The sequence below is a fragment of the Hirundo rustica genome, chromosome 6 (assembly GCF_015227805.2).
Source record: "Hirundo rustica isolate bHirRus1 chromosome 6, bHirRus1.pri.v3, whole genome shotgun sequence".
Taxonomy (NCBI): domain Eukaryota; kingdom Metazoa; phylum Chordata; class Aves; order Passeriformes; family Hirundinidae; genus Hirundo; species Hirundo rustica.
Window position 1 is genome coordinate 5,073,454 of NC_053455.1, and position 12,395 is coordinate 5,085,848.

Below are 12,395 nucleotides of genomic sequence, written 5' to 3' on the forward strand. Positions count from 1 at the left end.
ATGGTGCATCAGCAGCTCTGGGAGCATCACCAGGATTGTTCCTGCCTGCGTTCCCTTGGGCAGCACCGGGGCTGTCACGGGGCATTTAACTCACACCGTGTGTTTGGCAGACGCTGATCAACGACTTGGACAAGAGCACGGGTCGGTACCGAGACGAAGTGAGCCTCAAGACAGCCATCATGTCCTTCATCAACGCCGTCCTGAGTCAGGGGGCGGGCGTGGTGAGCGCCGGGGCGCTGGGACAGGGAGGCCCTGGGGTGTGCTTGGGGTGCTTTGATTTCAGCTTTGAGCCTTGTGAGGACACGCTGAGCCCACGACTGTCCCTTGCAGGAAAGCCTGGATTTCAGACTCCATCTGAGATACGAGTTCCTCATGCTGGGCATCCAGCCAGTCATTGATAAACTGAGGCAGCACGAAAATTCAACCCTCGACCGGTGAGTGGTGACCCCCCAGCACAGTTGGGGGTTTTGTCTGGTGCCCTTGCTTCAGGTGTTGGCCTTTGGGGAAATCACGTGGCTCTAGAGTCACACCTCTTCCAGAAATTCCTTGCTGTCTCCAGACAGGGAGAAAAAAATTCCGACACGGTTTTGCTGCATTCTGATGTAGGGTTGAGCTGGGGAGGGTGTGCCATCGGGGGTTCAGGGGATGCTGTCAGCCCTCATCCACCTCTTCTCATCCCAGAAAGACTCCTTGGACATCCTGTAGTGCCTAGGCTGAAGGACCAGTTGGTGCTTCCAGCCCTCACAGTGTCTGGTCCACTGACAGACCAGCTGCCTGTAATTTATTAGTTGTCACATTTGCATCTGCTTTTAACAGGTTGTTCTGGGTTGTTTTTTTTTTCCCCTTTCTTTCCTCAGGCACTTAGATTTCTTCGAAATGCTTAGAAATGAAGATGAACTGGAGTTTGCCAAAAGATTTGAGCTGGTGAGTACGAATGCTGCTGGTACAGGCACTGGCACTCAATGTCACAGTTTTAAAAGCACCTGGGACAAAGAGTGGTCTTCTGGATAAAACCTGGAGGCTGGAAATCTCTCCTGTTGCCCTGCTCTTTTGCAACACATGTCCTTAGAGCCTGCTTTAGCCCTTTTGTCCGCTGGCTGCCCAACAGCTCTGTTTGTCCCTCGCACTGGGGCCCATTTGTCTGTCAGTTCTGGGCTGGGGGTGACTCGTGGGGTCTGGAGCTGAGGCTCGGGGAACAGGCAGTGCAGTGGCCTGACTTTGCCTGGCTCCTGCCCACAGGTCCACATCGACACCAAAAGCGCGACCCAGATGTTCGAGCTGACGAGGAAGAGGCTGACGCACAGCGAGGCGTACCCGCACTTTATGTCCATCCTGCACCACTGTCTCCAGATGCCTTGTGAGTCCCAGGAGAGGCCAGGAAAGCCGTGGCTCGCTGGAGGCTTGGCAGCCCAGCTCTCCTGCCCAGCCGAGCCACGACCTCCCCTTTGCTGACGTCAGTCTCTCCCCTTCCTTCCCTGCAGATAAAAGAAGTGGCAACACTGTCCAGTACTGGCTGCTGCTCGACAGGATCGTGCAGCAGATCGTCATCCAGAGTGACAAAGGGCAGGACCCCGACGCCACTCCCCTGGAAAACTTCAACATTAAAAATGTTGTACGAATGTAAGCGCTCAGGTGTCGCTGTTCCTTGCTCGTGGCATCACAGCACACGGTGATGTTCCTGCTCCTCGGCTGGGCACAAGCATCCTTTGCCTTCCCAGGACTCACTCACCCCACCTTATCAATGAGGCCCATCCTTTTTGTTAGACAGCATTGGCAAGCAGTATTTGAGATTCAGGAGCTTTTGCCTGTTCCCTGGTAAATTTTACATAACACTGCTGAGGGGAGACACGGCAGAGCTGTCAGGTGTTCCAGTCTGGGAGCCTCAAATCCCGTTTCCTCAGTCGTGTTCCTCGCTGCTGATGGTCTCCTATTTGCTGTAGTAGGATTGTCTCACGTGCTGCATCTCTTTTCCTTTTAGGTTGGTCAATGAAAATGAAGTGAAACAGTGGAAAGAGCAAGCTGAGAAAATGAGAAAAGGTGAGCGATGGAGGAATACACAGTGTCAACTCTAACCTTGGCTAAACAGTTAACATTCATGTATTTATCTGTTGATTTATACAAGTATCTGCAGGCTTCCTTGAAAGGCTGGGATAGTATCATGCCATGGGGCTGACATGAGAAATGGGCAAAGCAAATAATATTTTTTCGTGGAGAGCCTCCAAATGGGGCACTAAAGGTGCAGCACAGGCTCCTTTTGTCAGCTGCAGCTTTTCTGCTGGGCAGTGTTTAGCCCCCCACTGGCTGCTGTTGGCCAAAGGAGAGTTTGTCACCTGAAGTGGTCTCCTGGGGCTGTTTCAGAGCACACAGAGCTGCAGCAGAAGCTGGAGAAGAAGGAGCGGGAGTGCGACGCCAAGGCCCAGGAGAAGGAGGAGATGATGCAGACGCTGAACAAGATGAAGGAGAAGCTGGAGAAGGAGTCCAGCGAGCACAAGCAGGTCAAGCAGCAAGTGGCAGATCTCACGGCACAGCTCCACGAGATGAGCAGGGTGAGACCTTAAACCTGCTGCCTGTTGTGGGCACAGTCCCTAACCCCTGCAAGTGCTGTGGGGTGAATTCAGGAGGCTGAGCTGCATGGGGGACTGAGAGGGAGGCTTGTTGGAAGAGCCACTGAGGTGTCTGTCCCTAGTGAAGGGCTGATTTTGCCTCTCGGCTGCGCTGAGCCTCAGTCAGGAGTGTTGAAGTCCTTGAATGCTTTCTTTGTTTCCTAATTTTTAACCAAATTAATTACAAATCAGCACGGGGGTATTTCTTAGGTGGTGTCCCCCAGCTCCATATGACCAGTCCCCATTCCTCTTTCTCTCCCAGAGGGCGATCTGTGCTGCCAGTCCTGGAGGACCTCCCATGCCACCAGGGGCACCTGGTGGCCCTTCACCTTCTCCAACTCCCGGGTCTCTTCTTCCCCCTCCACCACCCCCTCCGCTCCCAGGGGTGTGTCCCCCGCCGCCTCCCCCACCACCTCCTCCTGGTGGTCCCCCACCTCCCCCTGGCCCCCCACCCCTGGGTGGGATGATGCCTCCCCTTGGGCCACCTCTGGGCACGGCCTTCAAGAAGAAGAGCATCCCTCAGCCGACCAACGCCCTCAAGTCTTTCAACTGGTCCAAGCTCCCAGAGGTAAGCCGGGCAATAATTTGGGCAGGGAGGCTGGAGGTGCTGGATGCTGAGGTAAGGGCAGTGGGTGGGAGCCCCCCCAACCTGCAATGCCCCCACTGCCTTGCAGAACAAGCTGGCAGGCACCGTGTGGACCAACATAGACGACACAAAAGTGTTCAAAATCCTGGACCTTGAAGACCTGGAAAGGACGTTCTCTGCCTACCAAAGACAGCAGGTAACAGCTGGCCCGGGGTGGGCACACCTGGGCAAGGTGCCACCGTTATGGGATCCCAAAACACATCTCCCACCATTATCTCATGCCAAAGCCATGTTTGCCAGGTCAATTTCATCTGTTTTATCCCCTCATCCATGCGCCAGAGCCTTTGCGTCGTGGTGGCCGCTCATGGCTCACCGTGCCTGGTCCCACCCCTGCCCACACACCTGGCCACGTGCACCCTGAAGATGGATCACCAAAAAAAAACACACAGAAAAACAAACAAAAAAAGAGACAGGGAATGTTCTGAAAATAACCCCCAGATGTGGCCACGGTTGGGTAATATTTTTGGATTGCTCTTTAACAGCAACTGCTCCATGTGTCTGTATTGGGTGGAAAATTTCTATCCCTCTCTGGCCAAGAAGGACTAAGTCTTGCCCACATCTACCATGGGTGGGTCTCTTCTTTTATTTTTGTAGCGAGCTAAGAGCAAAATGCGAGCTTTGAACAAATATCCCAGACCAAAATAATGTCACTGCAGGCAAAAGGCTCCACTTTTTAATCTCCCGCTCAAGCACTATAGCCCCAGTTTGGAAGGCATCAAAGCACAGAAAGAAAATTAGACACTTATTTTACCCCAGGCAGGATGAAAATGGGTAAAACCAGTGAGTGTTTCAAGAAGGCAGTAGAAAAAGCAAGGAGAGAGGCTGAAAAGGGATGTTCACCTGCTGAGCACCTGGCTGTGTTCCTGGGAGGAGAGAGCAGCTCGTCTCCATTGTGCCAGGCTCAGTCAGAGGGACAGTGCTGGGAAGCAGTGGACCAGACCCATAAGCTCATTAGGCAGTGTGAGAATTTAATCTGTTCCAAACGCTAATTGAGGGAAAGATCAGGGTGGATTAGAGCAGGGCAAATATCAAGGGTAACCCACCAGAAGTACGTGCAGCCTGCCCCAGTGTTTTAGGAATAGGTGACCACAGCAATGTCTCTTTCCCCTGGCATTTTTTGAGCTTGACTCATGCCTACTGGAGGGCACATCTGAGGACAAGGGTTGGAAATGGAAGAGGAGCAAGAATAGAAACCTGAGTGTCAGCAGGACGGTTTGCCCTCGAGCCCGTGAGTCACCTGGTGTGATTCGGATTATTGCCAGGCAGGAATTTAAAAATAATTTGGCTTGGCTGAGGTCCTGCTGGGTGAAGTGGCTGGTTAGGTTTGGGGCCAGGAGGAAGAGGGAGATGGTGCAAGGAGAGCTGTGACATGTTTTTACACCCAGATGGGATGAGGACCAAGAGGGAGCTGAATGTAGGGCTGGGGTGGGACTGGCAGAAGATGCTGTGAGAGCATCTGCACGGCAGATGGGCAAGACGAAGCAAAATCCCACCTGGGAGATGCTGCTGGGGCTGGAGCTGGAGCTGCCCTTGGGGACATGATGCACAACTTCCTCGTGGTTCACCTTGTGGTTCATTTTGTGAGTGGAGCCATGGGACACATCTCCCTGGGCCTGAGGGGTGTGGTTGTCTAGCTGGAAGTCCCCAGGGCGCTCCCAGTGCTGGTCCCAGCATGGAGAGGGGGTGCATGGCTCTGCAGCCAGCAGCAGTGCAGGCACCACTGGCTGGGGTTAGCTGTGCTCCATGAGATCAGGAGAAGTGGAAGTGTTCCAGGCAGGATGGGGCTCTGAGCAGCCCGGTGGAGTGGAATGTTCCCTGCCCACGGCAGCGGGGTCGGACCAGAGGATTTTTAAAGTCCCTTCAGCCCAAGCCATTCTGTGATTCTGTAACACATGCACACCATGGGGCACTGTGTACATGGTGAGGGGCTGGGGGAGTGAACAGCCTGTCCCTCAGGCACCATGAACTAATGATGGTTTAATAACTCACAGCGTTTTCAAGCTCTAGCAAAACTTGGTTTCTGTCGTGAAAAAGCAAGGGAAGGAGCAGGGTTTTCCCCTCCCTGTTCCCTGTCTTGAGCCACTTGCTCAGTGATCATGCCTCTCACTAGTCCCCAGTCACAATATCCACAGGACATGGGGCATCAGGGGCTGCCTGTCTACCCATGCCCCCAGACAAACCAGGGCTCTGAAAACGCATGGTGAAGCAGTGCATCCCTGTGGCAGTGCCCCAGCAGGGCTTGGGGACAGCAGCAGAGGTGTGTGCAGTGCACAGAGCTCTCTGACCCCCCCAGGGTGGCTGCTGTGGGGCTGCCTTGGCTGGGATTTGTCTGGTTTTGCTGCCAGAATCCCTAAGTGCTGCACAGTCCCCAGGCTTAACGATGCACTTAATTTTAAGCATCTCTTCAAATGTTTTCCCCACATCACAGGCTGGGATGTAAATGCAGGCTATTAAGTGAGCTCTGCAGCTTTTGGGAAAGGCCCTTTCCATGTGGGGAGGACAGGAACCCTCTGGGCTTCCTGGGGCTCAGCCTGGGAGCATCCCTGCCCTCACAATGCATGAAGCTGTTTTGGGAGAGTCTGCATCCTCCCAGCTGAGGCTCTGTCCCCAAAGGTCTCAGCCGTGCAGCTGTTCAGAATACCAGCATTTACAGAGGCCAGCAGGAGTTTTTGGCTGAGGCATGAGAACTGGCAGTAGCTGTGTAAGGGTGTGCATGTAGTGGTGGAGAAAGGCAAGTCCAGGACCATCAGGGCTTCGACTACACAGGGCTTTGTGCCTCTGTCAGGGATGTCTTGAGAGTCATCGTGGGGGTAGAGGCTGGGAGTGGTGTTGATAAGCAGCAGTGGCACAGCCAGGCCAGTCCTGGCAGGTCCTGCAGCGGTGAGTGATGTAAAAGAGTCAGGGCCAAGTGGAAGATATATGTGTTGTTGAACCAGGGGCTTAGCAGCGAGCTGGGAAAGAATTCATCTCCCAAAAAAGGATGAAGGAAGTGAAGCCTTCAGCTCCTCCGTGCGAGGGAGAGTGACCTGCACGGGGGTCAGGGACAGCAGGGATGGGAATTATTTGTGGGGATGGTGAGAGCACATTTAAAACTTACACCATCCTGCAGCAGAGCCTGGATCACGTTTCCTGGCAAGGAAAGGGGCAGGGATGAGGCTGGTTTGAGGCAGAAAGGGAAGGTTTTTGTAGTGAACTTTTTCTCTACCTTAATGCCTGAGGAGCCCTCCCCCTCCTGGAGCAGGGGACTGCAAAGAAAGTCCCACCATGTCCTTCTCCCTCTCCAGCAGCCTGGGGCCAGTCTGAGCATCGTGGGGCAGGTCTGAGGGTTGAAATGGAAGGAAGAGCTGCTAATTAGAGACCAGTTAAACGAAGATAAAGGTACCCATTGCAGCTTGTGAGGGTGCTTTGTGCCTGTCCCACCAAGGAGACTGCTGGGAATAGATTGATGGGTGAAACATTGATCCTTAGCCTTAACTGAACCGGAGACTTCTTAGCCACCAGACTCCTGACCAGCACAGCTCAGCCAAGGGAATGAGGAAGGAAAACTCCTGTGTGTGTGTGCACGTGTGTGTGGTGCACCTGCCTCCAGTCCTGTGGGGGAGCCCAGCAGGACAGCCAGGCCTTGGCAGGGGCGTGGTGCTGCTGGACACTGGGGGAGCACTTGGCCAGACAGCCGAGCCCTGGAGAAGCAGGGAGGAAGAGGAGGAGGAGGAGGATGAGAACCCGAGGGGAAGCATGTTGATGTGGCAAATGATAAAGTTTTGCTGGGGCCAGGTTTGCTCCGGGATGCGCCTCTCGTCATTTCCACTTGAAAGCCCTGTGTTTCCTGGCATCTCAGCCCCTCAGGTGTGCAAGAAGCAGCAATTTTCCTCCTGGCACAGCAGGCTGAGCAGAGCTGTGCCTTTGGGCGGCTAGCAGGGCTTGGCCAGCATCCTCCCACCTCGTCCCGTGTCCCCTCCTCACCTCTGTGCGCAATGTCCCTCGGCATGATCCATTCAGGGAGCCTCCTCTTCCGCCACCTCTCCCCTTCTGCTCATCCTATATCCCACATTTTCACCTGCATCCCCCCCATTCCGGCAGTGGCACCCCCAGGTGCCTCCCCACGCTGCCAAACCCCCCCAGGTTGCACGTTTCCAATTCTCTGTGCTCCAGTTCCCTCTGGTTTTGCTGAGATCACTGAACTGCATGTGTTTTTCCTGCCTTTTTCCATGCTTCTGCTATGGCTGTAGGACTTCTTTGTGAATGGTAGCTCCAGACAGGTAAGTGAGCACCTGCAGGAGAGTGATGTGGGCAGGGGGAGCGTGGGGCTGGGGACAGGGACACAGTGGCTGCTTCTGAGGTTAATGTGTGACAGGCGGGGTTGAATCAGAGCTGCAAAGATCATCCAGGAGGAGCAGCTTGAAAGCTGATGCTGGGGAGGCTGGGGAGGCAGAGCCCACCCTCTCTGCTGTCTGGCCTGAGGTCAGAGCCAATGTCTGAGTCCAGGAGTTGGATTTTTAGGTGCAGCTGAACACAGAGAAGCTCCTGCCCCTCAGCAGTTTTTGTTTTCAAAAGATGGAAATTAACCCACGGGTCGAAGCTCTCTGCTTGGTCAGAGCAGACAAGGCACATGAGAGGGGCAGCTGCTGCTGGGTGACTTGGGCCCCATTTTCCATCACCTGCCTCTATTCCCGCTTCTCATATCTGCACGTTTTCTTCACTGAAACAAGAAAATGAGTAAAAAAATGTTAATTTTGGTGCTCACTCTCGGCCCTCGCAGTGGCCATGTGCCAGGTCTATGCTCGTGGATGTTTAGTGTGGATCTTTAACGTTCAGGACCTTGCAGCTCCAGATTGTGTTCCTTCCAGAAGGATTGAATAGCCAGCTTTTAATTGATTGCCCTTACTAAAATATGCAACATGGTAAATTAAAACCTGGGGCAACATGAACTCCTCAGGCAAAAAGAAAACCTCCTGCTAAGCTGCTGTCACGTAGATCTGCCCATTTGCCCACAGCCACAATATTGTTACTCCTCTGAAGGTAACGTGTTTAAGATGCAGGTGCTTATGCCACACCAATTCCCGCTTTCAAATCCCTTCTTTTGGGAGGATTGCACTGAAAAAAAAAGCTGCTGGTGGCTTGTAAAAAAAGCTGTATTGGTTAGCTGGCTCGGGAGGACTGGTGCAGGGAGGGTGATCACAGATGTTTGGAGCAGCGGTGAGCGGTGCTGAGTGTGTGCAGCAGCCCGTAATGAAACACTCCATGCGAGGCTTTAATGAAGTATCACAAGTATGTATGCTAAGAAAGCCCGCCTTTATTTATTCAGCAGCGCCCGTGTGTTTGCAGATTTTTTTAAATCTTCCCTGTCTGAGGAAATATTTACATTTCTAACCAGTGGCTTCAGAGCCGGCTCTGGTTTATGAAATGACTTGCTGTGTTTCGGTTACAGGCGAGGTTTTACCCGTAACCCCTGGTGACACTGCTGATTAATGGGGGCCCGCTGTGCATCACGCTGCTCTGTGCTGAGGGTTCTAAATGTCCTTGCTGCTCCATGGCTCTTCTCCAGGCTTTTCTTCTTATTATTTTCTTGTAGAAGGAAGACGCCATCGATGACACGTTGAGTTCCCGGCACAAAGTCAAGGAGCTTTCCGTCATAGACGGCCGGAGGGCTCAGAATTGCAACATCCTCCTCTCCAGGTATGGCTCATGCCTTGATGCCCTCTGGAGAGCATGGGGATGCTTAACAGCCTGCCCTGAGTTTGCTCCTCATCCCTGGAGCAGGGGGTTGATGACAGGAGCCAGCGCAGCAGGAGAGGCAGTGACACCTGACCCCGGCTATAGCCTTACATCCTCACGGTGGGGTGACCCGGAGAGGGCCAGTGCCATCAACTGGGAATGTGGCAATTTGGTGTCCCTGGAAAGCCCCCGAGGGGCTGGGACACCCAGAGAGCTTTCACAGAAGGTGGAAGGGGGTTGATTTCACCTCTTCTCTTTCTCAGCCTGGCTTTTGTTGGCTCTTTGCGGGTGGTTGAAGAGGGTCTCTCTGGGCTGGGGAAGCGCTGGGTATCAGCAGGGTGCAGGGAGCAGCAGTAATTCAGCCCCACATGGGAATTTTGGGTCCCTCTCTTACAGCTGCCTTGCTGATCTGACAGCCTCCCTCACACCCCTCATCAGGCAGGCTCGGAGCAGCTACCAGCAATTTAATCTGATCTCCAAACGGCTGCCAAAATTATAAAAACTATTTCAGCAAGATAAGCTACACCAATAGGACTGAATCCTGAGAAAAGGGAAACCAGGTTGCGGTGATCTGAAAGGATGAACCATCAGTGTTAGCTACTTGGAAAAAAAACACCCAAAGAGCAGCAAAAAACGCCACTGGTTTCTGATTCACCCAGCAAATAAAAAAAATAATAAAAATCCAACATCAGTAAAAAATATAAAAATATTCACTCCTCTGTCTGGAGGCACAGAAGCTTCTGTGCCACCCAGGACTGGCCAGGATGTAGCAGCACTGCTGCTAGGTTGGGTGAATTCAGTGTTTTCCCAGACTGTGGGTTCTGTCTGGTTCTTCCAAGTGGAGATGGTGCCTTGTCTGGGCAGCCCAGCTGATTTCCTTCCCTAGAAAGCTTCGAGAGGCTGATGTCTGCAAAAAAAACCCCAAAACCTCTGAGTGGGTAACTGAGCCCCTGATGCTTCTCCCAGAGGTGGTTGGCAGCCTGTGGGCAGTGAGAGCGATGAGTGCCACAGCATTTGGGGGTAAAACTGCCCTGGTTTTGGCTGGCTCTGCTCTGCGCTGCTCCTGGGGATTTTCGTGCTTCCTAGCAGTCCAAATAAAAAAGGATGATGATGAAAGCAGAGTTTAAAGCAGCAAGCAAATGAGTATGTCTGTGGCAGGCAGCTATTAGCAAGTAAAACGATGGGATTTGGGGCACTGGCTGAGCTGCTCCCGGCGTACGTAGGCTGAGCGTCGAGTGGGTTTAGGTGTGATTCAGCCAGAGGTTTAAGTGTATATTTGGAAGTCAAGAACACAAATAGCTCCTTCAGTGGGAAGGGGAGAGACCCAAGCAACTCAACTTCAAAGGCATCTTGCACATCTTACTGAGGGAAGGTCTCAATTTCATCTCACCAGCAAACCTTTCTCTTCCAAGAAGGCGATGGCTGGAAAGGAATTGCCAGTAACTAATCCCACAAAAAGGGCAGGACAGAGGTTGCTGCCTGCCTGCCTTTCCCTGTGGGCCAGTTCCTGGGGGAGAAGCAGGATCAGACTTGCCCTGCAAGGTGGTCCTCAGGCCTCTATATGGCTTTTCCCAGGCCCATCCTCATGCAGGGATGAGTGGCTTTGAAGTTGCAGTGACTTGCCTCAGTGCTGCTTTGGAAGTGCTTTGGAGCTCATCCCATGGTTCTCCAAGGACCACAACTGAGCTGCTCTCCCCAAAATCCCTTTGGGTGATTTGGTGCCAGGTGTCTCAGAGGTGGTGTAGGGATAAAGCCCACACATCCTTTTAGCATTCTCAAGTCCAGCTCCTGCATCTCCAGCAGACTCCATGTATCGCTGGGCAAACCCTTTTGCCTCTGCCCACCCCAGCTGCCCATCCCAAAGCTGGGCAGAGCAGTGGGTCCCTGGTCCCTGTGTTCCAAAGGGACTGGTCTGGCAGCTGGGCTGCTGCTGTCTTGCCTCGCTTGCATGGCCACCACGGGGCTGTGCAGACTTTCACATGCAAAAAGGACCTGCAGGCTTGGCCCCTGATTTAGCCCAGACGTTTGTGAGCTCACCAGGCATTGTCTGGCTCGCAGCGTGGAAAGATTACGGCCAGCGAGATATTTTATCTCTCTCTGTAGATTTATTTTTTTGCCTGTTTCCCTTGCTTTGGGAGAAATTGCTGCGCAGTGAGATCACTGGATTTTCCTCCAGCTTGTAATGCGGCGCAAGAACATTTTTAAGGCTTGCTTTCTCCTCCTGTTTTTTTGGAGAACGCTTTGCTGATGTCAGTGCCTTACCGTGTCTCCCTCTGTGAACCCACCAAGCCCTTGCTTCTGCTCCCTGCCTATGGGTGTGTATTTTTAGCCCTGCGTTCTGCCAGATGCAAACCCACCCCTCGCTCCATCGTTTCCCGGCCGTGCTGGCAGTTTGATTCCTCTCTCCCTCCCGCCGAGGCGACGTGAGGCAATTCTTTTTTTTTCGCCCCCCTCAAACGAACGTGGCTTTTCAGGGAGGGCGCGTCCCTTTCCCGGCGGGATTTTGCTTTTCCCCTTCACACTTCTCACGTCCTCGACAAAAGCCGCGCCGGGCGGCCCCGCGCTCGTCGGGCCGGGGAGCTGTCACCTCGCATCGCCGCGCCGCTGCCCCTAAATCCCTGTGACAGCAAGTCCTGTGACCCCGTTCCTCTCAGACGGCTCGCCTTCGACAGCTGCTGCCAACAATGATAATTATTGTGCTGGCAGATAAGCTCCTAGCTTTCACTGGCCCCTTTCCCATCAAGTTGTCTGAGAAGCTGTTTTCTTCTGGCGCCCCGCGCTTGCTCTCTGCTGATGCAGGGGCGGGCTCTTGTTCTTGGCGCTGGCTTGTGATGATTCCTGAGAAAAGTTGTTGGGCTTTTTTTTTTTTTTTTTTTTTTTTTTTTTTTCTCCCCAACCTTCTTCTTTTTAAATGCGTGTTTTGTTGTTGACTTTGCTTTCAATGAATAAGGGCTTTAAAAAAGTCACCCTCGTCTTCCCCCGCTCTCCTGGAGATGATCACAGCACTCTTCTGTGCTCTAGGTGTTCGCTGGGGATGAGCAGTAGCTGCCTGCCCACCCCCTTCTCCCAGGAGCATTTTTGCCTCCCAGGGATCCCCAAATGCCCAGATGTAGCCAATGTCTGCTTTTCATCAGGGTGGGGACCGGTGTTGGTGGTCTGAGCATTCCTGTTTCTGCTTGGGTGTGAAAGGAGTTCTCCTGCAGTTTTGTATCCCACCTCGGATCATGTCCCCATCCTGGCCACTGCCATTGTAAGGGACAGGTAGGGTGACCCCAGGATGTGGCTGCTTGTTCCTGCAAGCAGCAGAGGGGATATTTGCCAAGGATTCTGGATTTGTTCCTTGCATGATGACCCCAGCAAGTGTCTTGGCCGCTGCTCAGTGCAATCTTTGAGCTTCCTCCCCTGGCCGAGGTAGATTTTCATTCACTCCT

At 53.2% G+C, this 12,395-nt stretch overlaps 1 protein-coding gene across 4 annotated transcripts in view; it reads left to right on the forward strand.

Annotated features, from left to right (window-relative positions):
- The window catches only part of DAAM1 (dishevelled associated activator of morphogenesis 1), an 89,644-nt gene that overhangs the window by 63,130 nt on the left and 14,119 nt on the right, over window positions 1–12,395 (forward strand). For 3 of the 4 annotated variants that reach the window (XM_040067060.1, XM_040067061.2, XM_040067062.1), the window contains 11 exons: window positions 111–221; window positions 331–434; window positions 858–924; window positions 1,240–1,357; window positions 1,482–1,620; window positions 1,979–2,037; window positions 2,359–2,546; window positions 2,866–3,171; window positions 3,278–3,385; window positions 7,479–7,508; window positions 8,822–8,925. In XM_040067060.1, the coding sequence (XP_039922994.1) occupies window positions 111–221; window positions 331–434; window positions 858–924; window positions 1,240–1,357; window positions 1,482–1,620; window positions 1,979–2,037; window positions 2,359–2,546; window positions 2,866–3,171; window positions 3,278–3,385; window positions 7,479–7,508; window positions 8,822–8,925 (1,334 nt within the window). The remainder of the gene's footprint in view (window positions 1–110; window positions 222–330; window positions 435–857; window positions 925–1,239; window positions 1,358–1,481; window positions 1,621–1,978; window positions 2,038–2,358; window positions 2,547–2,865; window positions 3,172–3,277; window positions 3,386–7,478; window positions 7,509–8,821; window positions 8,926–12,395) is intronic. The other variant, XM_040067063.1, reaches the window with a different exon arrangement.